Source organism: Agelaius phoeniceus, chromosome 5 (genome assembly GCF_051311805.1).
Source record: "Agelaius phoeniceus isolate bAgePho1 chromosome 5, bAgePho1.hap1, whole genome shotgun sequence".
Taxonomy (NCBI): domain Eukaryota; kingdom Metazoa; phylum Chordata; class Aves; order Passeriformes; family Icteridae; genus Agelaius; species Agelaius phoeniceus.
Genome location: NC_135269.1, coordinates 38,593,702 through 38,608,654, shown reverse-complemented (window position 1 = coordinate 38,608,654; position 14,953 = coordinate 38,593,702). Strand labels below are relative to the sequence as shown.

General features: G+C 36.9%; 1 protein-coding gene across 4 annotated transcripts in view; it reads left to right on the top strand.

Moving 5' to 3' along the window:
- The window catches only part of CNOT2 (CCR4-NOT transcription complex subunit 2), an 85,924-nt gene extending 75,507 nt beyond the window's left edge, over window positions 1-10,417 (top strand). For all 4 annotated transcript variants that reach the window (XM_054631373.2, XM_054631371.2, XM_077178830.1 and 1 more), the window contains exons 11-15: window positions 688-749; window positions 846-895; window positions 1,691-1,791; window positions 2,370-2,514; window positions 9,279-10,417. In XM_054631373.2, coding sequence (XP_054487348.1) covers window positions 688-749; window positions 846-895; window positions 1,691-1,791; window positions 2,370-2,514; window positions 9,279-9,365 — 445 coding nt within the window. In that variant the 3' untranslated portion in view covers window positions 9,366-10,417. The remainder of the gene's footprint in view (window positions 1-687; window positions 750-845; window positions 896-1,690; window positions 1,792-2,369; window positions 2,515-9,278) is intronic.
- The last annotated feature ends 4,536 nt before the right edge of the window (window positions 10,418-14,953 follow it).

The window sequence follows — 14,953 nt, the reverse complement described above, 5'->3', positions numbered from 1 at the left end:
TGTCTGGCCTGCCATCTCTCCTTATGTTAAATGTTCTTCCCTTGCTCTGTGGATTGTTGTTGGAAAAACTAAAACTGTTACAAATGAAAAGGCAAATGTTTCTGCCCTGTGTGGTAGTTTGGTTGGTAAAAATATCTGTGTGACATAAAAACTTAGAAATGAATGTTCTTTTAGAAACAAAATTTTAGAATTTTGTATTTATTGCTAGTGGCTTAAATTATCCCTTCTAACTCCTGTTTTGAAGAAGAGTAAAATCTTTACTGGTTAGTTTTAAAAAGCAACCTGCCAGTACAAATTTTTCCTCCCCTTTTAAATCATAGGCTAATAAATCAGAACCCACCAGGCTTGTGGCAACTGTTCCTAGTTAAGTTGAAACCCTGCATAATAACACTGAATACCTGAAAAAGGTTGGGACCTCTGGCACCTAACTTGAAGGAAAGATAGATTTAAAAGAAAATTTTGACCCTGTAGTTTCCAGTGGCAGTTTAAATGCAACATTGCTCTGCACATTAAAAAGAAAAATAATAAATGTAACTGCTTTAGGAAAGTTTCCTTTTATCTTCTCACCCCAGCTAGGGATTTGGTTGTGTGATATAGCTCTTAGGTTTGCAAAATTGATTATGGAGGGGTTTGTTGGTTGGTTTGGAGGTTAATTTTTATAAATTTATGCTTTTCTTTTTTCTTCAGAAATCTTTATCCCAAATTTGCATCCCCATGGGCATCATCACCTTGTCGACCTCAAGACATAGGTAAGAGAGAAATAACTATTGAATTCAGTATTAATATTTGCAAATTATATTCATTTACATGTCTTAATAGTTGCATCAATTCCGATTCTTTTTTAGACTTCCATGTTCCATCTGAATACTTAACTAACATTCACATTAGGGATAAGGTGAGTACGTGTGTATGTGTGTGCATTTTTTGTTAATTTATTACCAGTAATTTTCTAAATTTTCTTTAAGATAGATGTTCAAAGTCAGTCCATTTTGTGCATGTCCTCAGTCTTTCTAGAAGCAGTGTTGAGTTAACAGGCTGATGTGACACATCGAGCCCCATTATATCTTACAAAAAGAGAATGGGCATGCAAAAGAATAGCTAAAAAGCACAACGTGTTTTTAAGAGTTTGCCCTTCATGTGAAGTTGAATTTTTTTGTGATAGAGTTCAAATGGCAAATTAAATTGAGGTATTTCTTCTTGAGATAAGATCAGAATTGTGTTCTCATTTAGCTGTTGCATTCCATATCTACATGTAAAGAGATTTTTGGAGATATATTTTCTTTCAACTGTTTGAAGGGATCATTGAAAAATAGCATAAGAAATTTTAGTAGTGTTACTTAATAGGGTGTGAAGGGAACAAATACATGCAGAAGTTGCGGTTTTGGGTTTTTTGAAATAAAATATTAGATGGGAATATACACTTAACAGGTAGAAAATTCTGTCTTGCTTGTTTGTTACATCTGTATTTTTCTATTGTATCCTTTAGCTTGGAAAGGCTAATTCAAAGCGAAGAAAAATTAATTGTTTTAATAATTATTACTCCTGTTGTATTAGAATATCATTTTCAACACACTTAGAATAGAAGGATGGAAGTTCCGGATGTGTTCTTATGTTATTTAAGTGGGGTAGTGTGTTTTAAAACATTTATCTATTGTGATTTTTCATCCTCATTTTCTTCAATCTTTTGCAGCTGGCTGCAATAAAACTTGGCCGATATGGAGAAGATCTCCTGTTTTATCTCTATTACATGAATGGAGGAGATGTATTACAGCTATTAGCAGCAGTAGAGCTGTACGTTCAAACTATTTTGTCAGTCTTATATGAGTTAAGCTATTGCAATAATGAAATGGCAGATGTTAAAAAAAAAAAAACCAAAATAAAAACCAGAACACCCAAACAAGTTAGACATTGAAAGCAGGAAGCTTAGTCAATCTTGAACGGTAAAGCTTTTTTTAAAATACCTCCTCCAACCTTGGTGTCATTTTGTACGGAGTTTTTTTACATTTATATAGTGGAAATCAAAAGCCCATTTCATGTATTTTGCATTATGAAGCACTGTGGAAAAAATGGCAGGTGCCAGTCATTGAGTGTGTAACTTGCCTGTCATCAACCAAATCAGAACCAAGTAAATACTCATAAAAAAAGTTTACTGTTAGAACCTACCAGACTTGAAGTTTCTTGTGTATTTTAGTTTGAGGTATAAGAACTGTATGGAAGAGGTATGAAATCACAGGTTTAACCATGTCGGAGAAATTTGGTTTGGGATTTGAATGCATTGTACAGTAAATATTGAAACCTTTAAAGTTTATTAAGTCAGTTTCAGATAACTAACACTAAGAATTATTTTTCCTTTCTATCACAAATGAAAGATTTAACCGGGATTGGAGATACCACAAAGAAGAACGAGTATGGATCACCAGGGCACCTGGCATGGAGCCAACAATGAAAACCAATACGTACGAGAGGGGAACATATTACTTCTTTGACTGTCTTAACTGGAGGAAAGTAGCTAAGGTATCTCTTTTCCTTTGTGTAGATACTTTAAATACACTGTCAGCCGTGTATTTTTACAACAACAAGAGTAAAACACAAAAATCTTCACAAAAATCTGACTTTTTCTTCTCCTGTTATATAGGTTCATTACCTTAATTTCTGATTAAGGTAATGAGAGAAAAAAGATTGTCTAAAACACTGCCTTGCTTGTGGAAAATAAGGAGCTGTGTCTCTTATTTCCAGTTTTCTTTGGGAGGTAGAGGGACATAGGACTTCTTTTAGGAGTTTTGTTAAAATTGAAAGCTCTTCTCACAGCATAGAGTTGAATGAAAAGCATTATTTGGCATTTTAGAAATTGCACTTGCAAACATTTTATTTCTTTGTTTTAGAAAATTAAATAGGATGCTCCCACACCTCACTTAGGAATTTAAAATGGATGTTGGATGGGTGCAGGGAACACTTTTTTGGTTTTTGGGTACAATCTCTCCTTAACCATACTTAGGAATTCCATGCTCTGTTGTTTGAAAATCAGAGTCCTTTGAAATAAATAACTTCTTCTAAGGAGGAGGCATATTTCCATGATGCTTGTTTTCTATCCTGTAGACCAAGAGGCATTGAAAAATCAGAAAGCTATGGCTTTTTCCCTCCCCAACTGCCATAATCTGTTGGTCCCATTCTGTCCATTAATACTGTCAATAATGTTCTATGTCAGACCATCTGTAGATACTGTATCGCATTCTTCTTTTCTCTAAAAAACAACAGATCAAATCAGATTAACTTTGAAGCCTTGAACTCAATAGATGTGCTTCCAGCATGTTGTAACTATATTTTGTGGTTCCACAGGCTTAGGTATTTCATAGAGTAAGAAATCTTTTCACCTGCAGCCCAACTTATGAATTGTTTGCTGAAAAGGCATTTCATGTGGAGATTAGGGAATATTGCATGAAATAGTTACATGTCTGTTGATGTGTTTATAAACACCTGTTTTAAAGAGAATAAAGTTCAGTGTCCTCCTCTGTCTATACAGCCATTTGGCATCTAGACATGAACTAGATACATGATATTTTTATTTCCTCCCCCACTCCACCCAGTAATTTTGCATAGTTTGTGCAAAGTCCCCTCAGGAATTAACATTGCAGTTACCCTGAAGGTTACGGGAGGTTCTTTATCCAGTTGTACGTGTGACTCCTTACTTCTGCTGACTTTCTACTGCTGCAGGAAAACCCAGGAATCTGTAACTGACAGGTTTAATGGTGAGCCCTGCTATTATAGTTTTTCCTAAGTGCAAGGTAATTCCAAAACTTCTAAACAAAAGTGCCACACCTCAAAAAGAAAACACCAACAAAAGGAAACTATTTGTTTCTACTTGAATTACTCATTTGGTATACTTTCTTAGGTTCCCCAAGATGCTGTTTAAAGCTATTTTATTATTGCCTAAGATCATCAGAGGGGAAGTAATTACCTTTAGAAAGGATAGGTTTCTTTCTGGAATCAAATGAGCATGTTCTGTTTATTTACAAGCAACAAGCCTCATGTAGATTCACATATCAATGGAATTGTGGTTTTAGTTTGTGTGGACACACAGCATTTCTTTTACTAGGAGGAAAAAGATAATGCCCATTGTAAAGGATAATAATAACCTCTTCAGTGTCTCCTTTTTCTGCCTGTGGTAAATGTATGCAGCTGCTATTTGATGCTTAGCGTTACTTTAAGACAGTATTGTCTCTGTTTGAAATCTTGAGTACTATTCTGAAACTCAGGATCCAGTGCTTGAGTGATGTACACTCCATCCTCCTGCTGGGCATTCCTGAGATATGGAGAGACAGGAGCGCTACTGTTCTCTGAATGGTTTTTCACAAGGTCTACATAGATTCTCTTCTTTTAAGTAATTCCCCAGCATTAGGAACCAATGGATAGCTAGTAAGGAGAGAGATTGGATTTTCTGAAGTTTTGTGCTTGTAGTGCTATTGCAACAATGAATGTGATTATTTTATTTATTCTCCCCTAATGTCCATAAGAAGCAATAATATCATTTCTTCTAGGCTTGTGTATTCCATAATGTAAAAAATTGAACTGGAATATTATTTTGAAATTTTTATTTAACTTTGAGCAGGCAAATTGACCATTGGTCAGAGGAAGCTAGAGAATGATTTTGGGGAAAACTGAGATTTTTGTTGCATAGAAAATGAGTTGCATACTAGAATTAATTCTGTGACATTTTCACCTTTGATAAACAAATAAGAACTTAGGTACATGTTGTATGATCTTAGCATTCCATGGTAATATTACCTGTGGTATTAATTTCTGTAGTGGACATTTCCTCTGAGGAAGACTAATACAGACTCACCCTAAGAAGAACAGCAATATTTGGTAACACCGTGTTGCTTTGCATGCAAAGAAAAGTTCAGCAAAGTAGTTTTTTTCCTAACAAATGCAGAAGTAATTAAAAATATTTCAGGAAATTAGACCTATAAGGAGCTGGAAAAGAAAGAATTCTGATGAATTGCAATCTCTTATTATAACTGTTACCTTATTAGTGGATTCTGGGAATATCAGTTACTTAGAAGGCCACAATAATAATTGCTGCTGAACAGTTTCACTAGTCCTTTATTGAAGCTGGTGTACAGGAATACTTGCTCATAAATTACTGTCTCATATGTGCATATTCAATTTTTTCAAGGTGCTTTATAAATTTGGTTCTTGTTCTAGTGTAGTTGCTCAAATATAGGGCAGCACATACCCTAATATGCTGTGCTTTGCAGACATAGTGTATTTTGCATTATGGGCTTATGTATTTATTGTCCCTATTTTAAATTACACTGCAGTGTGAAGTATTGCTGTACTGAAATACAGCAGTTTACTTTAGATAGCACAACTAAATCTTAAAACTTACATTTTTAAAAACATAAACCAGTTGTGATGTAGTAGATTTAGTGTTCTGGATTGGTTATAACAAAAGCAAAGAAGGCTGAATAACTTCTTTCAAGAAAAATCAAATAATATTTTTATCTTTTTTATTTAACTGTAGGCTCTACTTTTATATTCTTAATGGGTAATAGAAGCAAAGTAGCAGATACATGGTAGTAAAAAGAGAGAAAAATATAAATTATAGACTTCAAATTCACCTTAAATGCAAAATAAAAAGCAGAAAAATTCAGATTACACATGTTTATTATATGGTTTTTCATCCTAGGGCATGTGGAAAGTATGCTGAGGTTAAAGACACTGATTTTTTTTTTTCACTGAGGTTTTGGCTATAGTTTGCTGCTGTTGAGGAGACATGAGAGAGGAGGGGAAGTAGCTCTGACACCAAAAGTGCTTTCTACAATGGCACACTTACTGAAATCCTGACTTAAGTTGTCTGAAGTAAGCTGCTTGAATTTTCTTCTTACTTTTCAGTAAGGAGAATTAATTTAGAGTACAGATTATAAAACCTTTTTACATTGATGATGTAGTTCTAAAACATGGAATTCTTCATGGGAGAGAAAATTAAATTTTTAAGTGTTTATTTGCTTGTCAGGGTTGCTGTCTAGACTAAATTATTCCCTATCCTGTCAAGATCAGTATTAATTGAAATAATAATTTCTATTATAATTACTAGAAAGTTAAATTTATTAGTCCAGTAAAGATGTGGCATAGTATTTTGGTTCAGCCCCTAAAGTGGGTCTTTGCATCTATCTTTAAGTCAGCATAAATGCTACTGACTTCCCAATTTAAGTTCCATTGGGAATTTTTAAGCTAGCCATGGGATTTCTACTCTGTTCTCATGGACTTCCACAATCCAGAATCTTTTGTCCTCAGGCCTATTCTGCAAACTTTTTTTGTTTAGTTTTACTCTATAACTGCTGTGGATCATCCTAAGCAATCCTCTCCTGCCTTAAGTATCCTTGCCTGTTAGTGTTTGTACATGTACAGACTGATGTAACTTTGCCATCAAAGCAAGTTTTCAGGATGACATGAGAGGTGATTATTTTCTTCGCATAGAACAATTTATTTAGTGTCACACATGCTGTAAGTTTTCACACACATTCAGTATTCATTATTCCTGGTTAATAAAGGGTATTTAAGTTTTAATTCTTACCTCCATGTGGAAAAGAAAGCAATTTAGCACATTTATCAATGGATGAGTGGGATTTTTTACTTTTTTTATATCTGTTTATGTTAAATAGTACCACTGCTGCTGTTGACATCCTAAACTATAGTGGCAAAAGCAAAAACATACAGTATACCTGTAAGTATTTTCCCCTAAGTAATAAATAATTGGCTTTTAGTTTCCAGAAATCCTGGTCAGTGAATTCTTCTTTGGGTATTGTCAGGCAGAACTTCAGGTGTTCCTACATGCTACTGAATATTGAATTTGAGCTTTACTGACACTGGGATGCAAATCAAGGCTGTTTTAAGCCTGTTTATTTTAACAGTCAATGGCAGTTTGAAGTATGAACTCGCATTCTTCTAGAGAAAATTTGATAGGGAAAAATACTCCTTCTGAAGGAGAGACTTCCAGTTTGTAGGACACAAAGGATTGCTCAGAGCCCTGAGCATTTATTAAGACACCTTGTTAGCAGCTCCCACTGCCAGTAGAGGCTCACAAAAACTTTAAGTTTGGAAAACCCTTTTTTAAGATACAGTAAGTATCAGAAACCAGAGAGTATCAGTATCTTACTGGTTTAATTAGCAATTTGCCAAGGGTAATTTTGAAGGCATTTCAGAGCTTGTGGAAGCTCAGTTAACTGATTGAAGCTGACCATAGATGGATAGTATCTGCTGGCCCTTCCATGGTTATGTGAAAGAAAGAAACTTTGACAGCCATGAAAGGCAGAGAAAGCTTGAGTGGTATCTATTATAAAATGGCTGCAGAATTAGTGGAGATTATTGAATCATAGAATGATTTGGGTTGGAAGAAACATTAAAGACCATCTAGTTAAACCCCTGTACCATGGACAAGAACACCTTCCACTAGACCACATTGCTCAAAGCCCCATCCAGCCTGGTCTTGAACACTTCCAGGGATGGGGTAGCCACAGCTTCTCTGGGTAGCCTGTTCCACCCTCATAGTGAAAAATTTATTTCTAATACCCAATCTAAATGCTGCCCTTCTTCAGCTTAAAGCCACTTCCCTGTGTCCTGTGCCCTTGCAAAAAAATCCCTCTCCACCCTTCCTGTAGGCCGCCTGAGATCCACCCAGCCTAATCCAGCCTTTGACACCAAAGTACACGTATGGACTTGTACCTCTTCATCTTGCTTCTTACCCAAGGGGGAAGGTGCAGCATCTCTTCAGTCTCAGCATTGTGTATCTGCCCAAAAAGAGAGCATACACCAACTGGCATGCAGTTTTTATTAGGAATGCCAGAAGCAATTCACTTGAGTATATATGACCTAAAAAAGCCCAAACAAACAAACACACCACCTAAATAAATAAATAAAGAACCCCCAAAAACCTACCAACCAAAAAAAAAAACCCAACCACAACAACAAAAAAAATCTTTGGTTGCAGTAGAGAGCTGGGAACTAGAAATGAAGCAGATGTGCAGCATTTCAGTACAGATGGCTGTAACTTCACATAGGTTTTGCTAGGGTTTTCCAGTTTTGGGGACAGTATTCTCAGGGGAGTGCACAATGGTTTGCATTTTCCACTACTTTGTTTCCTTACCATGCTGAATGTGCTTTCTATGCTAAATGGACCTTGTTTTGCCTTGAAAGAAGAGAGGTGTAAGAGTTGGATTTCCTAGATATTATTTCTGTTCTTGCATTAATTTAGTACAGATTTACATGTACTGAAGTATTATACTATTTAATCACTTTAAAGAGTGTTCTAAAATAATCTATTCATTGCTCATGTGTTTTCATCTCTGTGTGAAAATAGTGGGCTAAGTTTTCTTTGCAGATACAGATGTTGTTCTGCTGAGGTTCTCCACCAAGTTAGATAAAATAATTTACTGTGCATGTCCAAAGTTGTTGCTGTTGAATTATCAAGAAGTACCCCTAAAAAACAGTTCTGAAACTTCTGCTTACCCTGTTTCTTGAATGACAATTAAATGGGATGAGACACAATTAAACTCCTGAAAGGGTCTGAAGAATATAATATTTCAGGTTTGGTGGGTATGGGGTGTAAATATAAGTATTAAATGTGGAGGAATATTTCAATAAATTTTGGCTTAAGTGGGTCTCAGTACTTTGTACCTGGACATTTTCACAGAATCATTTAGGTTAGAAGAGACCTCTAAGATCAAATCCAGCCTTTGACTGATCACCACCATGACAAACAGACCTTAGCACTAAGTCCAGTTGTTTCTGGAACGCCTCCCTCGTGCCCATCCTGAACCTCCCCTGCTGCTTCATGAAGCTATTTGGTCTGGAAGTATGACACAAAAATATTCCCAAACTTCAGTTCATCCAGAATAAGCCTCTGTACTCTGTCTCCTTGAAAGACAGCTTTTGTTTATAATTCAGCTCATGCTGTGACTGTGTATTTGTGTTTTGTGTATGTGCATACATAAAATTGTTTGAGATTATAACAGGGGTTCTGAGAGTCATGTAGCATTCAAAAGAGTAGGAAAGTCTGCATGTTGTGGGTGCAAAGGCTTAGGGTTGTTGTAATTTATACTTTTTTCTTCTTAAAATATGGAATTCAAGGTAGTAAAGTCATGTTTGCCTTAGGATAAGTTAGTACTTGATCTCCTCTGTATTTGTGCTTTTCAAGTATGGCTGGTAGACCAGGTGTTGACAGGTAAATTATACATTGTTTTATTCGTGTTTGTCTTTTTTTTTCTTTTTTTTAATTGTAGGAGTTCCACCTGGAATATGACAAATTAGAAGAAAGGCCTCATCTGCCATCAACCTTCAACTACAACCCTGCTCAGCAAGCCTTCTAAAGACTTCCCTTTTCTTGGGGTATGGCTGTCTCAGCACAATACTCAACATAACTGCAGAACTGATGTGGCTCAGGCATCCTGGTTTTAATTCCTTGAGGATCTGGCAATTGGCTCATGCGAAGGGTCACCATTTGAGGTCCTGCCTTACTAATTATGTGCTGCCCAACAACTAAATTTGTAATTGTTTTTCTTTAGTTTGAGCAGGGTCTGAATTTTTGTTTTTGTTTCCTTTTTTGCCAGCAGACAAGCTTGGGTCTGTAAAGACAAGCGAGTACACTGACAAAAGTTTACCACTTAGTTTTCCAAAATGTAAAAACAAAAAAAAAGAAAAAAGACAAAAAATTAGACAACAAAATTTGCATTGTTCATTGTAGCACTATTGGTAATAAAAAATGTTTGTGCATTTTTATGTGAAGATCCTTCTCGTATTTCATTTGGAAAGATGAGCAAGGTTTGCTTCCTTCATTTTACTTCCCCTTCTGTCTTTGAAAGGCAGTTTTCGCCAAGCTTAATGCAAGAATATCTGACTGTTTAGAAGAAAGATATTGCCACAGTCTCTGGTTAGTTTCCAGGGTTGTGTATTACTGAGCTTCATCTTTCCAGAATGAGCAAAACACTGTCCAGTCTTTGTTACGATTTTGTAATAAATGTGTACATTTTTTTTAAATTTTTGGACATCACATGAATAAAGGTATGTATGTACGAATGTGTATATATTATATATATGACATCTATTTTGGAAAATGTTTGCCCTGCTGTACCTCATTTTTAGGAGGTGTGCATGGATGCAATATATGAAAACGGGACATTCTGGAACTGCTGGTCAGGGGACTACTTTGTCGCCCTGTGCACTAAAGGGCCAGATTTTCAGCAGCCAAGGACATCCATACCCAAGTGAATGTGATGGGACTTAAAGAAGTGAACTGAGACAATTCACTCTGGCTGTTTGAACAGCAGCGTTTCATAGGAAGAGAAAAAAAAAGATCAATCTTGTATTTTCTGACCACATAAAGGCTTCTTCTCTTTGTAATAAAGTAGAAAAGCTCTCCTCACTGCAGTGTTGACTTTGATTTGAGATTGTGAAATTATTTCTTCAACAATGAAAAATGGAAAAAAATTGAAGTATTAAAACTATCGAGCTGTACAGTGGTTAAGACACTTGAAGAGTCTTTTTGCTGCTGACAAGTAAATTTATGAGAATTTTTAATATTCTTTTCCACAGTAAAGTTTTCACGGCTAAAAACTTTGGTTAACCTTGGTTTCAGATCCCCTCTTTATGATAGCAAATAATTTTTAGAAAGGTGGGTGGGTACCAAGTCAAATACTAGGAAGATGCTTCAAGAATTCATCACCTGGGAGAAGCTTGGGTTAGAGCTGATCACAGCTTAGTTCCATGTTGGTGTTTTCCCACTTAAAACAGAAATACATTTCATTTGGTGATTGCTATTACTTGAACTTTCAGATGCAAATAAACATGAATATAGACTGGTTCTGAAAACTGTAACTGTTCTGAGCAGAGTAAGAAAAACCTGAACTGTTGGGATGGTTTCCTTTTTCTAGATATGATTGCCACTTCTCATCGAGTTGCATCTGGTGATGCAGATCATTGAAAAATACCTGAAATTACCAAAGCAAGACATGTTAGTGAATCCTGGGATTTTTATTTTTTTTTCCATTTTGACCCATTTTTCTATGTAGTGCAAAAGCAGCTTGTTTGCATGTATTGAATTATGCTTGGAAATTGGACCATTAGTGACCTTGCTGTGGTTCTGTATCAGGTGTATGGCGGATCTTAAATTCTGAACTTTTTTAATATCTATTTTAAGATGGTAAACATAAAGATATTATTCTGTTCATTATATTTTTTTTCTATTATTAAAGCAAAGTTTTCCCAGCTTGAAAGAAGAGAATGGTTATAATCCATATAATTAACACAGCTGAAAAAGATCGTGGCTTGTTCTGTTTCTCAAACCAGAGCAGATTGAAACATATATTTGATTATCCAAATATAAATTTATAAATTTTCAGAATAATTTTTGAAAAGCATATTGTTCCTGCTACAATTAATGTTACATTTTTTTACTGTGAGAGGTTCACTAAAACCTGGGATTTTCGGGTGTTTTTATGTTTGGGTTTTTTGGGGGTTTTTTTTTTGGTTTTTTTGTTGGTTGGTTGGTTGGTTGGTTTTGGTTTTGGGGTTTTTTTTTCTTTTTTGTAAGGTTTCCTGAAGTGACATTTCCTTCTTCAAATCGAATGTCATTATTTCTTATGTTTATGGAAATCAGCATATGGTACAGGGCGCAAGATCAACTACATTAAAATACTAAATACCTATGACACTTCTAAATCAATTTAGCTGAAATTTGGAACCTAAGCTCTCCCAAAAAATACTTGATGATACAGTTGTTTTCAACTGCCCAGTGTTTCAGAAATCTGGAATGCTGATTTTGGGAAACTTCTCACCGGTGAGCACAGAACTGGTGCTTTGTTCCTTCCAGTGGAAGAACAGTCTGGCTCTCATTTATCAGTTAAATGAGCACGTATGGAGACTTTAAAATCGGTGACTTAATTTCATATTACACTGTGGGTTGAAGCAAGAGAAACAGATATAAACAGAAAACAAGGTGTAAGATTGAAGCAATTTCTTAATTGATACCATATTAATTTTAAAAATTGAAAAAAGAACATACTGCTTTTTTTACTGAAAGGAAGAAAACCTCAAACCTCATTTACATACTCACATGGCAAATGGGTGACTGAATCGCCCTGCAGACTGACAGTTAAGGTCTGAGGCTTATTTAATATGTTTTTACATTCCACTAACACTATAAATAGGAATATACTAGAAGCCTGTTTTTAAATTTGAGGAGGGTGTTTTTCCCCATAGCTAGTTTTGTACAACAATGTGCAAGGTAAGTTCTGGGTAGAAAACCCAGTGTTCTTGGAAGAAGTAGAAGTATTCCTATTTCTGACCTGTCCAACATGCTTTCATAATCCTTGTTGCATATTCCTTAGAAATCTTCATTGAATAGTTACCTCCACTTTCTCTGCAAATCCACTACCTTCAACTTCCAGGGTTTAACATAAGTTTCACTGATTTGATTACAACTGGGATTGCAGAAGATAGTTTGTATTTCAACGTTGAGTTGTTACTCAAACCACCCTGCTTGTGGAAAAATCATGAAGGAAAGGGATAAAGATGCTCCACTGGGGTGTTTAGAAATGAACAAACAAAAATCACCCTGCACTCAGTCTCCTCCACCTTAGTGGTCTGGTCCCACAAATACGTAAGCACATGAGAACCGTCATGGGCTTAATCTAATTGAAGACCCACGTAATTCAGGGAAGCCTGCAAATACTCACATGGGTAAAAATATTTTTGACGTGACTGTGACCTTCAGTGAAGTGTCAGCTGCACCTGTGTCAGGATTCACAGCTGACCACACCACTTCCTCGTGGCTCTGTAGCATTTCTGCAGTGCAGAGATGTATGATTGTATCACTTGGCTGCATGGCAGGACTGAAATCCTCTCTGACCCCCAGCCAGTACTACTTGTACTGGTCTGGTTCCATTTTACAGTTTCCATGACAAAAGGGAGAATGTACCCAAATAAGAATTTGTGTGTTGTAGTCAGATGCAAGATTTTTGCAGTCTTGACAGACTCTTTCTGTTGACCATGAAGAGACCAGAAAGAGTCTTTGGGATGACCTAGGCAGTGCTGTGAAAGAGAGGTCTGTAGGGCTATCATCTTGGTCCTGAGTGGCTCCTAGGTGGCCATGGCTATGGAAGAAGGCTGTCTATCTTCTAAATTATACTGTTTAAAGTTTCTAGTCACTTAAAAGTGACCACCCCCCCCCCCCCCCCCCCCACAAGTTCCTGGTAACTTTCAATTGAAAATACTTCCATGGCTGGGCATTGAATGAAACAAAAAGGAAAAACTGGTTGCTATCTGTCACACTCAAGAAAAGCCTCTAAATGCACAGCTGCCATCCTAAGCATGGGATAGCTAAGTGCTTTTGGTTTAAGATCCTAAATATAACAATTGCTATTCAAGCCAATTTCAGAGTGTGCTTAGTTTTCAAGTACCTTTTCATTGTGTCCCTCAAAATTTGCCACTGACCAAAATTAATGCTAGTAGAAGTTGAATTCTGATAATGCAGAGTGAACTAAGAAGTTAATCTGGATTGATGGCGGATGTGGCTGATGCTTTTATTTTCATATATAGCATGTGAATTAAGTTTTTGTTTCTCTGTGATAAGCATGCATGCTCTCGTTTCCATAAATCTGAAAGCTTCCAGTACATTAAAAAGATCTGAGGAAATGCAGCTGGATAACCTATTTTTGAAATTTTGGCTTTAATAGTTTCAGTAGCTTTCCTACTTAAAACCACTTCAGTGCTAGAGGTAAACTTTATATTTTTGAAAATAATGTTAAAGCATTACATTCATAACATTGAACAATAGTCATGACTGTTACTGATTCAGCTCACTTCTGGATTAGCAGTCGTGAACCAAGTTTGTGTATTTTTTTTTCTAGGCTTCAGTTTCTCTTTTGCATTTCATATTGTCTTATTGGTACTAATGAGCTAATATATGTAGGTATAGGTCAAGTTTTTTTCCCGATGAAACTACCAAAATAATTTTCTGTAAAATCACCTTTTGAACTCCCTGTGGTTTAGCAAACAATCCAGTGAAGCAGCCATTTGTCATGATTGGGCCATGCTGCATCAGCTGTAAACAGTCCTGATGAGGAGCCAAAGGAAGGCAGGTGTCCCAGAGCTGCTCTGGTGCAGGCATTGATGAACCTCTGTGGAAACCCTTCAGTGCTCTCGAAACTCATTCTTGACTAAAGGGTGGCTTTGGTTGTTCCAGAGATCTCTCTTCCCTTGGAAGGCCAGTTTACTTCTGGTGGGCATCACAGTATTGGTTTTATAAGGGCACTCTGTTGTTTTATATAAACATTTGCTTTTGGAAAAGGCAGTTCCTTTCCTGGAAGAGTCAGCATCCATGGACAGCACTGGGCTTGTGCAAGGAAACAGGAACAGGGTGCTGTGAGCCCGGTCCCCATGAGCGGCCTGGGTGGGTGTGGTGGCAGAGCTGCCCTGTGCCTGCCCAGCCTCCAGCTGCCTCACCAAGGCAAAGGTGTTCTCAGCACTGCCCGTACCCACTGCAGGCAGCTGGCCACAGGTAAGGCTGTCCCTTGGCTGTGGGGCAAGGAGGGGCCCAAAAGAGCAGGATCTGTTCTCCTGCTGTTGAGATTTTCAAACAGACATTGAACTTCGTATGCCGGCTTTCTCAGCCCTGGTGGCTCCTGGTGCAGCCAGGGTCCTGGAGCCAGCATCCCCACTCCTGCCCTCAGCAGGTGACAGCAGAGCTAAAATCTTCACAGCAGGCCCCCTTCACTCTGCTACAATGATCAGGCATTCATGATCATTTTTCACTTCCAAGTGATCCAAATAGACTTTGAGTCTTGACTGAGTCATTTTGCAGAAAAGTTCAAAATCGATGAGATCACCTGGTGAATGCTAAGGCCATTCCCAGTTAAAATACAACTTCAGCCTCTCCCCAGCTGTGGAGGATGTAGAGACT